The sequence below is a fragment of the Triplophysa dalaica genome, chromosome 14 (genome assembly GCF_015846415.1).
Source record: "Triplophysa dalaica isolate WHDGS20190420 chromosome 14, ASM1584641v1, whole genome shotgun sequence".
NCBI classification, from domain to species: domain Eukaryota; kingdom Metazoa; phylum Chordata; class Actinopteri; order Cypriniformes; family Nemacheilidae; genus Triplophysa; species Triplophysa dalaica.
Window position 1 is genome coordinate 2,178,579 of NC_079555.1, and position 17,394 is coordinate 2,195,972.

Sequence of the window (17,394 nt, forward strand, 5' to 3'; positions counted from 1 at the left end):
ATGTTATTATCTTTTATTATTAGCAGTATTAGTCTTATATATCATTATGAATAAAATAATAACAATATTACCGTCTGTATAATACATCTGCTATGGACTTGTCTTCTCTATTTAACATCTGAATAAACTAAAGGTGAAAGAACTTAATATGAATAATATATTGGAATTGTTATTTATATAATACTTATAAAATCTAGCATCATTCTTTTTGTTATTAATATTAGTATTGTGTATCATTATTCATCAAATAATAACAATATTACCAATGTGTATAATGCAGCTGCTAAGGGCTTGTCTTCTCTATTTTACGTCTGAATAATCTAAAGGTGAATGAACTAAACTTGAACAAATTTGGAGTTAAACATGCTTACACAGATTTAAGTTTTGCGTTAAACACATGAATCCCGTTATTAGCCACACATTGACAGTAAACAGAGTGTTTAGTTTTATTAAGTTAAAAGTACAAAGAAGCCCTTACTACACCGCAGGTCTGTGTGTGTTTTTTTGTTGTTGTTGCTTTTACGCCGATTTATTCACCTGCAACGGCCAGACGTGGCCTGTCTCATGTTCAATGACAGATTCAATAAGAGACTGTCCTTCACTCTCCTGTACGCTTTTGCTGGTCCGTGTTTATCCCCGCTGCTGTAATTACCCCGTTAGGTCATTTGCTTTAATGCAGCCACGCAGGCAAACGGAAGGTCATCCAGAAAGAAAAGAGTGGATGATGTTATAGAGAGAGAGAGAGGAACAGAGAGAAAAGAGAGATAGACCTATAGACGAGAGTAAGACGAGAAAATTGTGTTATAAAGTTTATTAAAAAACAATTCTATCAAAATACTGCTGCAGGAACTTCAACATTCAAAGTAAAGTCAATTGGACACATTTAAATTTAGGCATTTGGCAGACGCTTTTATCCAAAGCGACTTACATTGCTTTATCATATACATTTTACATAGGTATTTGCAATCCACTGGGATCAAACCCAAAACCTTGCGTTGTTAATGCATTGTTCTTACCACTGAGCTACAGGAAAGCTTGGACAGTATGCATACATACAAAACAACATGAGCGGGAGTAAATATTGATAGAATTTTGGGTTGGAACTGTTCCTTTAAGAAATACTCTTGGCTTGTAATATCTGGCAAAGTCATTTTGCAGTGCAAATCTTCTCTCTGATGCCAGCTGCTAAGAAGGAGAGAGAGAGAGGGGGTTATTTCAGGTCATCATTCTGACGCTGCTGTCGGAGCCTCAGAGTTCACTGGAATCACGTGGGTGTCTCTCTCATCACGCTAAGTCGCATGCTAATGGAGTCAGAGGCCAGTACATTTGGAATAATTTGTTTTTTTGCATTTAGCTCTGAGAGGAAGATCTTGTCCATTCACACATTTTAACGCCGCGTTCCACACCGCATCCGGAAAAATAACGAGAAACGGGGGAATGTGGCGGAAGATCTAGAAGTCAAAAGGTCAGACAGAATGAAGGCTGGCGATTTGGTCGTGATGCTAAGGCGTTGATATTATCGCTCATTTGTGGGATTGACCGGAGCCCCAACCTGCCTGCTCATTTATGCATTTGGCAGACAACGTTTCTTAAAATGGCTTGCATTGCATTTGACTTGTAGTGCGTTTGGGAATCTTGATTGTGAATCAAACCCGTGACCTTTATGCTGCTAACACGATGCTCTATAAAATGAGCCAAAGGAAGACAATTGATATTATTACTTGAAGTATTGTACATGAATGAAACTTCAAATTATGCAGCGTGTTACTGTTGTTTAAAGCGATACTTGAGCCAAGAAATTCCACATGTTTTGCTCACCCTCAAGGCATCTTAACTGAATATTACTTTCTTCTTGAAGAATAATGCTAATGGAGTTATAATACCACATGTCCTTTTTCTTCCAAGCAGGAGAATGCGAGTGAATGGGCGGCCATTTTTTGAAGCTCCAAAAAGTGGAGCGTCATCCTTCGATCAAAGAGCTGCTCGACTGCACTTGAACCAGAGGCTTGTTTTTTCCGGCAAATGGCGTCCTTGTCGTAAGTTCTGGTGACGGTAATAGGGTTGTCAATATGGATATTTCTATTAAACCAATGCATCGCTTAGCTTCAGAAGACCTCTTTTAAGAACACAGAGACGTGTCGAGCAGTTCTTTGATTGAAGGATGCTCTTTTTGGAGCTTCAAAAAATCGCTCCCATTCTACCGCTTGCAAGAAAAAGGATACTTGGTAGTATAACTCCAATTGCATTATTCTTCAAGAAGAAAGTCATATTCTGTTATGATCCCTTGAGGGTGAGTGAAACATGGGGAAATTTTCTTTCATGGCTGAAGTATTACTTTAAGCCATCAGATGCCTGACAGCATCAATATGCTTAACATCCTATAGACTTACATTAAAAGAGGTGAAAGACATGGCATATCTAGAGAAAACATACTGATAATATGTATGACTTGAATGTTTGAATAAAGCATCTGTCAAATGTCTTGTAAATATACAGTAGTTCTGGACATTATTGCCTGCTAAAAGAAAAGCATCTTTCTACACAACATCAGGAAAACTAACGAGAAACGGGGGAATGTACGGACAAATTCTTATATATTTATGAGCAAACTAGAATTTTAAAGTCCATATATGGCCCATAAAAATGATATTTTTAATAATACGTCTATGTCTAACTAGGGCATCACGATTATTAAATATTCCTCTCATTGCGATTGTTTGACCTCATCGCGATGATTTTAGATAATCGCAATGATTGCACATATCTATAAAAGACACAAGGGGGAGCTGTAGTGCCTGCATTTAGTGCATACATATTGTAACTAAAGTATGGTAATACTGGTAAAATAAACTAGCACAACACCATCACCTTAAAGCATATACCATAAAAATAACCTGCAGTACAATTTGATATTATTTCTGCTAATCTGAGTGTGAAAACTAGTCTACCAAAACTGAATTAACAAAGAAGTACATTTTTAATGTAATCTTGCAAGTGAGAAAAAACAGATTACAAGCTTTTTCTGTGACAGATAGCATTTTAATGGTGGCTTCAATTCCCCAGATCAATTTGTTGTATTATTGACACGTAAAAGCCTCAATGTTCTCAATGTACTGTGCATAGTCTTATATTCAGAACAATATGGTCATTTCGAACCCAAATAAAAACGTATGAGAATTAAATGTCAAAGCCCTAAAACAGACAATGAATCGTCATAATCGTCAAAGCCCCAAAACATACTGTTAATAGTCACATCGCAATGATTTATTAGAAAATTAATAGTGAGCCAAATGTCATGATCATGACTGTGTGCTACTGTACATAGGAAACCACATACGGAAACATTTCATATATAAAGTATTAGTACAGGTTTGTAAATTAGCAGGCACGTCTGTGAATTCGTAACACTTGAGAAGTAATTATCAGGTTCACCTTTTTCTCTATGAATATAAAAGCTCACCCACCACGGGTTTTACAACACTCGACGTGAGTGCTAGACGCAGAGAGAGAACAGGCCAGACGACAGGGCAAAGAATCTCTCTGTCTGGAACACAATTAACATTCTGCCCGTGCACAGACACAGATGTTTAATGCGGTGTACGTCTGGAATAAGCGGACCACAGCTGCTCGCATTTGAATCATAAAATAACAAAACATAGTTCTGGCCAGAAGCGTTTATTCCCATGGTGTCAGAAAGCATGATGTAAAGAATGTGATTTTCATGTATTTTGACAGAGACAAGATCCCATGGCGTGGGGAGAAGCGTTCGCCTCTATGTCTCGTGATGTGTTGATCATTCGATACACCCTCCTTCCCTATTTGTACACGCTGATGTACGAAGCTCACGAGCATGGAAACACCGTGGTCAGACCCCTGCTACACGAGTGAGTATACTTTAGTAGGATTAGTTGACCCAAAAATGATTTAATGAGCCTTGTGTCGTCCCAAACCTGTATGATGCTGCTGAGTCAAACCTGTTGTGTGAAACACAAACTTGAGAATTTGAGAGCTACAGCAGAAGAAGAAAACTTTCTGAGAATGTCAAAAGAAAGTTGGATTTGGGATGACACGAGGACAGTAAAAGATCAAATTTCTCCTGGAATACCTCACCATTACACCTTACTTTCTCTGTCGCACTATTTTAAATCTGTCCTTACATTCACCAAATTACATCTCTCCCAAAGCATCATGGGAATGACCAATCAGAAGCTGTGCAAGAACCTCTGTCTGATTGTCTGAATCTAGTCTTTTATTGATTTTCTGCTCTTTTCTTCCCCCCTGACCTGCAAGTACTGTTCCTGTTACACCTTCTGTTTGGATGATTTATTGGACCGAATGTATATGATTTTGTTTAGCATCTTGACCTCAGCATGTTTTGTGTTGAGCAATCTATATCAAGTCTATTTTTCTCTCTATTCAGTGTTGAATAGATGATGTTTTCAGCATTTGTTCGGTATTGTAGGTTTGTCGATGACGAAACCACGTGGACCATCGACAGACAGTTCCTCTGGGGTCCCGCCCTTCTGATCACACCTGCTTTGGACCCGGTATGCAAATTAACAATCCAAGCCATATTCACACTGCAAGCAAAAGTGTTCAATTCCAATTTTATGCACATATTAGATTTGATATTGTTTGCATATTTTGCCCATTTCAGATGCATATGAAATGAATGTTTTGGTGTAACTTTCACATAGTAAAGACATCAACAATGTACAGTATCATCTTCCGGTTGTTTGTGTTGTCTTCTTACTGCTTTTGTTTTGCACAGGGTGCTACTATGGTCAGAGGCTACGTGCCAAACACCCGCTGGTACGATTACTACACGGTAAGCATTATTTAAGCATGAAAGTAAGCATTTTATTAGCAAGCGTGCAGTTCTTTATTAGCAAGGTTTTGTAAACGCGTCTAATAAAAACTTGTCGTAATACTGCTGCCAACTGAACGATGTTGATTGTACATCGAATCTCTTTTATGTGATTAATGGTGCAGGGTGAAGCTGTTGGGGTTCGAGGACAGTTCTTGAGTATGGATGCACCAATGGACAAAATAAACCTGCATGTGAGAGGAGGACACATTCTGCCTTGGCAGAAAGCCGAGAACAACACACGATACAGGTGATTCTACAATGTTTTCATTTTTTTTCTTTACAAATCAAAGGATACACTTGATGCTTTTTATAAATGTCCAAACATCCTTAATACAACCGATTTTAAGTATTAAGTCTATGAAGAACTCTGTAACACTTTAGATTACAGCCCGCAATGTACCCCAGAATTAAACAGCACCTCTACCGTACATATTTGTAGATAAAGGGGAACAATATGTAAAGTTTGGGGAATAAAGGGGTAAGAGAAGGGAAGTAAAACAAAAAAATATGAGGCAACTGCATGCCATATAAACATACGAATCAAAAGCTCTTGAACTACTGGATTATAAAAAAGATCAACACTGAGTTGGAGCCGGTAGCATTGTGGTTAGTGCTCCAACATATGTCGCTGTTGCGCACCAGGCGACCCGAATTCAAGTCCCGGCTCGTGGTCCTTTCCCGAACCCACCCCCCCCCTCACCCACTTCGTTTCCTGTCCTCTCATTGTTACTGTACTATACATAATGGCGAAAATCGGCCAAAATAAATCTGTTAAAAAATAAAGATCAACCTTGATTTTACACATTAAAACTTACCAAATAACTCCTAATTAAAAATTAATTATTTCTGACCAACAATCCTAAAATCAATAAAATAAAAATGCATCCTAAAGTCAAAACACTGTCAAATTTACAGTGGACAGACAGTCTGCATGCTTCATTCGTGCTGTTTTGTTTGTGCAAAAACTGAACCCATAATTTTCCCTTATTTCATGTTTGCTATAATAATAACATAAGAACCCCATACTTAATTCATATCCACATAGCTTAATTATGGGTACAAGTGATTACAAAAACTTTAGTGTATTTTACATGAAGATTTTTGTATAGCATACTGCAGGTCATGCATACCATGTCAAATTAAAATAGTTACCCCTTTAGTTTATTTTTTTTTATTTTTTTTAGATTTCTTGACATTTCTATTCCTCAAACTTTGCATATTGTTCTGCTTTACCTACAAATATGTACTGTAGAGGGTACATTATTGTTACAATTAGTTACGCTGTAAATTAGGTTTCATCATGCGGTACATTGCGGCCCGTAATCCAGATCGTTACCTAATTAAGTCTTAAGTCTTACGTTTTTTTCTCGTCTATCCATAAACACAAAAAAGCAAAAGGGTTGATTTTTTTATGGTTAATTATGTTTATGTTGTTAATGGTGTTGGTGAACTAGGCAGGATTTTTTGCTTTAAAAAATATATATGTCAACACAAAACATACGCAACAAAAATGAAATATAAATCCCTAGTGTTGCCATGGCACCATTCCCAAAAAAATCCAAGTAACACCATAGAATTTTTATCCGTGACAATTGAGTTTATTGATTTTTAGCAGCTAGGTTTAAACAGCTTGTATTTTTTCCAGCCTATAAAGCATAAAAAGATGCTTTCCTGTTCTCCGTGCACACCTGCGGGTCCGGTTGATATACAGTAGTGTTGACTCTTTCTTTTCTCTTGTAGCCGTGTGAACCCTCTGGGTCTGATTGTTGCTCTCAATGATGACGGTTCAGCACATGGATCTCTCTTCTGGGATGATGGAGAGGGAATCGGTGAGTTTACGGATCTGTGCAAGTATAGTGTTTTGCTTCCGAAACATTGTCTTCTTTTTCTTATCATAATTTGTCCTGTTTGTTCGCAGACACCGTCAAGAATGCACAATTCCTGTTGACATCTTTCACGGTGAAAGAGGTAGGCCCACATCAACATGGTTTGCAGAAAGTGTGTTGTTTGGATATTTTTGGATTGTGGCCATGCACTGTTGCCATTAAATGCAACGGGCAATCCAAGATTGTCCGTCTCACTTGAAGCCAAACATCTGCGGCCACTCTCTATTTGTGGCAAAATCCGGATCCAAAACCATTTCACGCTGTAGCGGCCGAGGGCCGTTTGGCCCAGGTCAGAGCACTCTGCACTTCCTCGTGGGTCTGATGTCATATGTGCTGAGATTAATAAAGCAGGGGGGAAACATGCCTCTGTGGAGCTGCCAGGGGGTCTATGTAAAACAAGGTCAAACACAGCAAGCTCGAATCGTCGAAGAACAGCTGTGACAGTTCAACTTTACGTTTTTTTCTTTACAAAATGTGTAAATGTTCACTCCTAGTGAGATCTAGAAGGGTGAATATCACACAACGTGTCAAGAGCAAGACAAGGTTGTGTTTTAGCAAAAAATCATGTGAGGGATTAAGAAACCATTCCCGTGATAATAAAACTAATTTTTTTCTCCTTTAATTGTCCCATAATGGGTAAAGTATTATTTCATTAAATATTATATGTAATATATACTACACTAATGACAATGTAAGAAGATCACTTTATAATAATAGTATAATGAACATTATGTAAACTGTCATGAAAATAATGTCAGTACAATGTAAAAATGATCAAGAAAATGATGTTTTTCATAAAGTAAATTCACTCTTGAAATAGCACAATTAAATAGCCGTTATTAGCAATACACGTGAGCTTGTTTTTTACTTCCCGATCTTATTTTCCATCTTCATGCCCCTCTTATATCTCGACTGAACAGTCAATACATGAAATATTGGTCCATGAGAAAAGAACGCTATTTGCATACAAGTTTGGGTTTGACATTAGCCTTGTTTGCTTATAAATGGGCTCGCGTTTGGTTCTAGTGTTATAAATAAATGTCCTTTTTATTTGTTTTCAGAGCGTTCTGTCAAGCACGATTGACAAAAATGGTCTGGCCCCGGCTGACAAACTGACCCTGGGTGTTGTGAAGGTGTGGGGGTCAGGGACTGTGCCCATCACTCAGGTTACCATGAGCATGGTTGGAAATCCGGATGTCGAATTGGTTTGCAACCACAACCCGACAACACAGGTGTGACACTGACTGCAAACATATATCAAGCCCGTGTATAATATATTTTTTATTCTCAATATCAGAATCTGTCACACTGTTATGAGAAATGGTACGGAAGGAGAGATGATTACAAACTGGAAAATCTAGTGTATAGAAATATATGTTTGTCAATTGCTTTTTATGTATAATTGATGTGTCCATTTATTTACATTTTCTTATGAAATTAGCTGAATTAATAATGCAAAAAATTAAATAAATTGCATGCACATGGACTGCACGCTGTCTAATAATAAGAATGCAGGCAGAAGCCGGAGAGACTGAGATTTATATGAGTCATGAGAAAGACGGAAGGTGGGAAATGACAAAGCAGTAGTGTGCATGTGGATTTGAATAACTAGTGTTCCAGCACACACAAGATCATTTATCTTTCTTAGCATTTCCCAAGTTTATAATAACTCCGAAGAGACGAAGCAGCTCCATCTGTCTCCACGCCGGTGTGTATGCCTCTGTCGGATCAGAGGTGGCGTTTCTCAGCGAGTCTCTCTAACACTTTTAGTTTTTCTTCATAATGTCGTAATGTGTTCATAGACAGAAGAGGCCTGTAATCGCACAATATCAACACTGATGTGATTTTATGCTTTACTGCAGCACCGCAGTAGCAGGTTGTGGTGGCAACTTTTTCAAATTTCATATTTCGCTGCGTTTAATATTTAACTTCTTTATAAAAAAACAAGTCTCAATCGAATGTCTTGTGGCGTATTTGCACTCTTAAAAATGTTGGGTTACTTTCAACCCAGCGTTGGGTCAAAAAGGCCGTTGGCAGGGATAGTTCTAGGGTGAGTGGATATCCGGGGCTTAGCCCAGAGACATCCAATTATGTGTATCAGTATACGTTCCGTGTTCAAAAATGTAGGAAATGCGTGCTGCGGCACTTTCTACTTGGATCAAAGCTCCTGGGAGCCTGGGCTGTCGTGGCGTCTGCTGTTGCTAAACAACCATAAGCCGTGTTTGCCGTGAAGACGAAAAGGTTTCAGCAAAGGATAATTGGATTTTCAGCAGCTTCACACCTGGAAAAAGCAGCATGTCGCACCACATGCATGTGTAGCCGGTCTTACTCGCCCCGCTTTGTGCGAGCTTCGAAGCAGCGTCGGTCTAGCATGGGAGACGGCGCTCTAACGAGGAGGCTCAAGACCGCAGCCTATAGCGCTTGTCGCTAGAGCACCTCTTGAGGTCGACGAGTGAGGTTTATTTGCACAGGTCTCACAGGCCTCCGTTCACATGCGCGACGGCATCGCTCTCTGCTTGAGTGCACCTGCGGCGCATCTACATACAAATAACAAACTTTCGTGCGCAAAAGACGTGAAATTTTGTCGGCCCCTAAGTGAGTCAAACACGGCATGGTAATAAAATATTCATGTCTTCATTGAAAACATTCGTAGCTTGAGCCCCATTTCAGTGCATTCACACCGCCGCTGTCGAGAGCTTCAAATTGGCTGGAAATCATTAATTTCCATTGTGAGCCTTCAGCGAGCCGTCGAGGATTCCAGAGAACGCAGCCCTTTGGTAAACTTTGGTCTACATCAGAGCGTCCACAAATCTTTCTACAGCGTAGTTGGCAGGGCGGCCAGAGCGATATTTCACTCTCTCAGTAGCGGTGGTGTGAACGTACAGAAAGCCCTAGCGCCACCCATGGCCGTTGGGTTAAATTATCCAGAAAATGTTTATGCTTCACCCAACAACGGGTTAAACCAAAATAGCATTTTGGGGTGAAACAAACAAGCATGGTTTAATATTTAAGCCAACGGTTGGGTTAGTCTGTTATTGACTGTTGAAAATAACTAAGCATTTTTAAATGACTGTTTTCATTATTAATCAGATCTTTTATAGGTCCTTCACTGTGAAAAAAGCTGGATTGTTTTTTACCCAGTCAATAAGGGACAAACCCAAAAGTTGGGTCAAACTAACCCATAAAATATTACCCAACAATGGGGTAAAACAGACCAGCATTTTGGGTTGAAATAACCCTGCGCAGTTCAGTTTTATAACCCAAAGGTTGGGTTTGTCCCTTTTTGACCAAACCTCGAGTTGAAAATAGCCCAGAACTCTAGAATCCAAAGCTGGCTGTAATGATGTTCTCAGGAACTTTAATGACCGTTTCATTGAACTTTGACCTCATATGGGATTTGTCCATAAATTGTCTCAATTGTGCTATTTTTCCACTTCAATGATTCTCTTTTTCTCGCTTCAATTTCAGGTGTTAGAATGTGATGTGACATCACAAAGACAGAGTCTGGACATACCCTTCAGCATCAGTTGGAAGACAACATAGAGTCACATGAGTAATGCTTTAGCAATGAACACACATGATTATCTGTATTTATGAATGTTGAGCTGTGCATATGACTGGTAATTTATTCAGCATTTCTGTCTGAAGCTTTTTATAGTAGTCAATTTTATCATGATGTTATCTTAAAAATAAAGTGTTTTTTTAATCAGGAAAATGCCATGGTCTGGGTCTTACGTCTTACAGCGTTTGGCTGAACTTGGAAGGTTGAATTTCCAGGGGCAGCATTTGGGGAAGTGAGAATATAATGATAACCCCTAATTATCCACAATCACGGCTTTAAATGAGAGAAGATACCTGCCGGGCCCGCTTCACGCACCACTACGTTTTGATGTAGGCTAATGATACAATAATCAATTATTCATTCTACAGTAAACATAATGATATCAATTAGGCAACGGAGACTGTAAATTGATTTCCGCTCTAATTGGCAATCATGCAGAGCCTGAGACATGGATGCCAGGGACGCACCTTCCATATTTAGATGCTAGCAAAAAACAATGATAATTGAGATTTTTGTATCTAAGAATGAAACAGGATGGAAGTGTTCCAACTGAGATGATAATTATTTGGGTTTTTTTACTATGCGAAGGGAGTTTATCCAATGCATGTATTTAATTATAGCGAAGAACAGCGGTCCTTCTGCCCCGCGGCTGGAGTCCGACATCAAATAGTAACGCTACGTTGCTCCAGTTTTAGATGGGAAAAAGAGTGCATTTGCGTTCATCTCAGGAATACAATTAGTTTTCACAAACTTTCAAAACTTCTCTGCTATAAAAACATCAACTCAAAGCAACTTGAGTGGGATCTGTGAATTTGACCGCCAGCCCGTTAAAGTAACGCATGAATAGCAGCTGAAAGTTAACTCAGAGAAAGATTTAAAATGGCAATGAAATTATTATTTTAACCTCAGGACCGCTATGACTGATTTGACTTGCTGATTTTATGGTAATGTTTGCTTTAATCTTCAGCGAAACTTGCTTTGTTTGTTTCCTCTGCTTGCGCCGACCAGGCATCAGTCAAAACTCAGGTACATTAAAACAATCAATGTGATTCGAATGAATCACAGACGGAGGATGTCGTCTTGATTTAACCGACCCTCCAAACAAAGGCTGTTTGTTATATTCAACAGAATGATAGGAAAGTACTTGTGGGAAAAATAGAGGGAAAAAACAAAACAAAAAGGCAACACGAAGATGAAAAGCGCACTCGAGTGACTTCAAAGCTTTGACATGTGTTTGCTGTGTCTGTATGCTGGAATACATCAGACAAAACACGGATCCGGAGTGAAATAACAAAAATACATTGAAATACAAGATCAAACCTGTCGTTTGATATAGATTATATTTGGTGGCCTTGGACAACCAATAATATATTTATTTGACCGTTTTTCTACACGTGGGTCTGTTTTCCTTGATGGTTGTGTGCCAGGTTACACAAACTAAATCTGAAACAAGTGATTCTCTTGACGAATAAATGACCATGCTTTTAACCTTAATAATAGATTTTGTTTTGTAAACCTATAACAACAATTTAGCCACGGTTTTACTCATTTAACAACAATAGAGTATAAAACTACACGGTATTTGTTGACCTCAGAAATGTCCAGATACCATTTGATTGATGTATCCATATTTAGATATAACTTGCCTACTTTACCCAACAAATGCGACCAAAATATATAAAATGAACGCTCAATTAAATTGTTCTAAATAGGACCTTTACATCAACAAACTAACCAAAAACATCACTTGAGGAACGAGGACGCTGGGACTGTCAAAATAAAGGTATATCAAATCTTTATTTTATTTGTGACATTGATAGAAATGTTATCGATTCATTGGTCAATATCAAAAGCTTATTACACCCCTATAGTTACAGGAAAACTATGGTAATAAAAATGGTAATCTGCCAAAAAACATAATTTCTACACTTCAACTATAATAAAACCTAATTCATTTTCCTAAGGGGCAAAGCACACGCACAGTTATATCAACACAGAGTTTTTCTAAAAGTGACTGAATTCACTGACAGGTCCAATAACAGGCCGTCTGCAGTTTCTCACGAGTCATTTCACCACGTGACAATCGGTGACACGGCGGCGCGCCCACACTATTTTCCCATCACTTGTACGTCAGTTACATCGGGCCACTGTCAACAGGGGGCAGAGGGGACCATACCTCATAATTGCAGCTGCTTATGCTTGAGTTCACGCTGAAGGCTATGACAGGTGTGTGAATCCATTTTATCGTCTTATTCAGTCTGATTTGACTTTCATTTCAGTTTGGGTGCTAACTGATAGATGAAAACAGAAATGTGTTATGTGTGCATGTGGACTTTTGTGCGCACACACACACACACATACATACACACGTTGCCACTTGCAGTTTGTAATTGGAAGCAATAATTTGGAGCAACAAGCTATTTGTTTTTCCAAACTGAAAGCAAACGTTGTTCTACATGGTTCAGTACAATAACGTGTTTTTTTATTATGCAGATTCATCATAAATGTTGAGCGGCAGGTGGAGCTTCCCAGCACAGTTCCACAGAGATAAAAATCAATCAACCGTTTAAATGTTATGTTGCTCATATCTGTTCATCTTACAGCTGATTAGGATGACAGAAGATTTACATGCATTTGTCAGCTTTTCTTGCTGACTTTTCGTGAATTTGTTTTTTCATTGCGGACGTATAGTTTCTTGATGAAAAAGGTTGTCAGATTTGGCTCTCCTCGTCTCAATTTGTTTAAAATACAATTCCCTAAGGGAGTATTGGGAACATTAATGTTCTGTTTACGACAAGGCAACAGAAAAAGGAAAAAGCCCTTTTTACATTTACAAACATTTCCTCAATATGGAAGGAAACGTTTTACAAGCACCTCAGTGTGGCCCTGAAACAATGAAAGCCCTGGTTTTGGTTTGTGTGTTTGCTTGGGGAATGATGATTGGTCTTACAATGAACCCTTAAGACCAGTATGTATTCTCACTCTTGCTTTTACTGTATTTCACTAATACTCCACAACAGAGCTATAATTAATCCAAAAAGTAACAAATACACAAGTAAAATACACCAAAATATAGTGTACAGCAGATGTACAGAAGTCACTTTTCTTCACGGACCTTCAAACTTAAAATATACCGGAATACATCTAATATTTGAGTCGAGTTTAATGTTTTAAAAAGAGGGTAACAGATTGTGTTTAAAGGAACTGTTCACCCCAAATTTTTAATTCTGTCACCCCTGTCGTGTCATTGCAAACCTCTGTGACATTTCTCAAAATATCTTCTTTTGCGTTCCACAAAAAAAGTCCCATACAGGTTAGGTGAATAAATGATGACAGGTAGGATTTTTATGTGGGTGTACTATCCCTTTAACTACTTTTCAGTAGTTTGTCGGAAGACTACAATTTCCATTATGTATCCTTCCATGACCAAGCAAATAAGATCTGTGGTTTAGTTTCGAATGGCTCTGGTTGTTTGTCTGAGATTGAATGGGATTTCAGCTGGCAGTTTAAATCACAGGGTATGCCAAGAGACCCATTTCATTAATAGTGAAGCACAGCACCTGACATAATGATGCTCAGATTATCAGTTAAGAGAGTGTTCAACCGGCGCGGTCAACTCGCATCACATGCACGAGGCCCATGCTAAACGTTTAAATTAATACACACATCTGTCGTCCTCATCGAGGTGTTGTGCAGGTGATGAAACAATCTGTGTTACCATCATCCTAGCACGTTTTTAATCACCATAAAAATTATATACGAGCGCTTTGATGGCATAACATTCACGGCCAGAATTCTGCAGACAATGAAGGTGCTTTACAGAGACACGGGTTAGCATACAAAGGAATGAAACATCTTTAATATTCTCAATAATATTTAATATGGATTCTTTTAAACAACAGTGAGATTTTCTGAAGTCATATCGTTTGTCTGAAATTTAATTTGTACACATTGTTTGTTTGATTTAGTATTTTGTAATGTGATATCTGGTGCTTCTTGCTTTCTCATAATGTCTATCACTTTCTTGGCCTTTGCTATTTAGAATCTATTTGTTTAAATATAATTTTTGATAAAATATTTAGGATTTTTTTATGTAAAATATGCAAAGCTGCGGAAAAAATTAAGAGACCATTTCCAATACATGTTTATTTTTTTATTTACTATTTATAGGTATGTGTTTAGGTAAAATTGTCATTTTTGTTTTATTCTGTGAACTACTAACAGTATTTCTTCCAAATTTCAAATAAAGATGTTTCTATTTTAATTTATTTAGCTGTATTTTAGCTCTTAATTTTACCTATTTGATCCTTCCACTTCACTTTGTTTTTTTGAACAGAAAAGAAATCAGCTTTGTGCTTTTGTTTACTGTATTTATGAATTTGCTGAATTGCAATTTAGTAAATTTGTGCTTTTGTCTTTCAAATTCAATTTAAATGCCAATGATTGGATGTTGTTACACCTAATTTGGAAAGCTTAAGATATTCTACTAACTATAATTTTGTCAACAACCACATTTCTACTACACGTGAACCAACCCTCAAAATTAATAGACTGTTAGTTTAAGGATGGAGTTAGTACAGTTAACAAGTCGCAAAATTACTTATAGTCGATAGACTGTCTGTTGGGGCATCATCAAAATAAAGAGTTAGCAGATATTAAGCAGATGGTCTTCTTGTCAACTATCAATCATTACATTTTTATAACAAGCAGAATGTCTAAAGTGGAGTATCGAAATAAATGGTTAGCATGGGTCCTAAATGTAGCTAAACTCTTATCCAGCGTCATGACAGTGATCAATATCATCTGCTGTGAGTTTAGTGAGGACATGTTTTTATTCCAGACATGGAGTGCACTACATGTATCAGGTGGCTAAGATAATAGTTTTATTTGTGGAGGACATTTTCTTCCCTGTTTGTAAAATTGAACATTATACTTTAGCAGTGCTTCAGGTAATAGGATGAAATTGATGCTTCAGATAAAAGGGCATTTCTTTTTACATGATATTTGTGCCAATGTAAACACTTCTCATTAAGGCTTTTTATATTTGTACGGACTGAATACAATGCAATGCAATAATGTATCCTTAAATATTAAAACTATGCATTTAACTTAATTCACGTGAAATTATTACAATTAATTATAGCATTAGTCATCCAATTGTTTATAGATACACTGTATTGTGCATTGGATTGTGGGAGACAACCGGTCACTCTGCTGTGGTCTCTTTTCAAGACTCATTAACACAAATAACAACCTTCAGCCAATAGCATGAATTCTCAAAATAGCAAATAAAAAAGCTGAAGGTCTTCTGGAAATGGTTACAGTACCATGACATGCTATTTATTTATAAATGTATATAGCATCAAAGATGTCTTAGGGATAAAGAAAGATCATACAAAGCGTTTGAGGGCAAGATCAACTTTTGTTGGATGAAAGTGTCATATTGTATGAAGTGTTGGTCTGATTCTTATTTAATGGAGCGTTTATGCTAGTGTAATGATTTGTTGCTTCAAGGCTTTCATTACTCTGTAGAATTGCTTAATGGAATTAGCTATGGCTTTGATCAATCTGAGTTGTATTTGAATCGGCCAAAGGGCACAGATCGCCAAAGAGCACATTTCTGTCCACACAAACAAGACGCTGAAGCGCTTGTTAGATCTACTCTGACAGATTCATTTGTTTTATTCTAATATGGCACTGAAATGCTTCATTTTTCAGCAACCAAAATATTTATAAATGATTAGTCTCTTTCTTCTAAGAGAGTTTTGGGAAACCAAGTTGCCTGTGCAGAGTTATTTTAGTTTTAACTTTAATTTTATTTACATTTTGAAGTCGTTTTTTTACGTTAATTGAAGCTTCATTTTTAGCAAATTTTTATATGTGCTTTGTTTTATTTATTTATTAATCAGTCCTTTTTTAAAATCCAATATTTGCTTTTGAGATTTAATCTATTTTAGTTCCAACTAAATTAAGTTATTTATTTTTGGAAATTATTTTTAGCCTCTCAATTTATTTTATTTCAGTTTATTGCTGAGGTAACATTTCTAATGATATTTGTCATCATATTATATAATATTAAATATCTAATATTTAGTCCCAAGTATTAAAAGCATACCATTTACTACATAAGGTAGCTACTATACTTTACATGTAAAAGACTTAAAATGTACTTGAACTTTGTTTAATAAAAGATCAAATCTAAAGTCTTTTGGGACTCTATAAACCATAGCAAATATTTTGGTTTTGTTTTGGTTGATGTATTTGTAATTTGTCAGTAAAGATATACTCTGATGTTCTGTCAGTTTATATAAACCCGATCTCAAGTTTGCTTTGGGCGTTGTCTTCATGAAGGAGATATCTCTCTCTTTCTCTCTCTCTCTCCCTCTCTCTCTCACTGTCTCTCTCTCTCTCTCTCTCTCTGTTTTTCATTGTTTCCTCTCAATGACACCGTCATGCAAATATAAAACGACAGATTACATCAGTTTGATATAAAACTTCCAGCATGACACAAAATCCACATTCTCAGTACAATTCATACCTCTCTTAGAGAATTCTTTCTTCTTTGAGCACTGAGATTTTTTTATCTTTTCACTGATGTGACAGAAGCAGATAGGATGTCAGAGACACTGCTTCTGATTGGACAATTTCTATGTATCAGATATGAGTATGGAAAGAGGCGCATTGTGAAGAAAATCTTCTGTGCAGAAGGAAAGTCATCCGTCACTGTTGAATAGTTTCTATTTCTATTCTCTGTACTAAATACTTTTTTTAACAATTGAATTCTGTTACAGTACATCCCCAGTCTATATAATACAAAGTATTGCTAGAGCCCACATCATCTGAACTATGAACAGGGTAATCTGTTAAAGCTAAATTTAGACATTTTATTTCACTGTTTTGTGTTTTTATCAAGGCAATTGTGCTCCAACATTGTCATTTTTGGGTTTTTATAATGCAAACTGCTCAATGAAGCCATGAATTTAAAATCAATCTGAACATGAGATTGGATTGATTAGAATTAATTGTGGGCGGAGCTACCCAGCATCCCTAATAGGCCAAAATTCTGGCATTTTTCC

The 17,394-nt window shown here is 37.2% G+C and overlaps 1 protein-coding gene across 1 annotated transcript in view; it reads left to right on the forward strand.

Annotated features, from left to right (window-relative positions):
• Window positions 1–10,355, forward strand: part of si (sucrase-isomaltase (alpha-glucosidase)) — a 41,741-nt gene extending 31,386 nt beyond the window's left edge. The window contains exons 41-48 of the mRNA XM_056766089.1: window positions 3,736–3,884; window positions 4,463–4,547; window positions 4,772–4,828; window positions 4,993–5,117; window positions 6,611–6,699; window positions 6,789–6,838; window positions 7,818–7,988; window positions 10,225–10,355. Of these exons, the coding sequence (XP_056622067.1) occupies window positions 3,736–3,884; window positions 4,463–4,547; window positions 4,772–4,828; window positions 4,993–5,117; window positions 6,611–6,699; window positions 6,789–6,838; window positions 7,818–7,988; window positions 10,225–10,299 (801 nt within the window). The 3' untranslated portion in view covers window positions 10,300–10,355. The remainder of the gene's footprint in view (window positions 1–3,735; window positions 3,885–4,462; window positions 4,548–4,771; window positions 4,829–4,992; window positions 5,118–6,610; window positions 6,700–6,788; window positions 6,839–7,817; window positions 7,989–10,224) is intronic.
• Window positions 10,356–17,394: the final 7,039 nt, after the last annotated feature.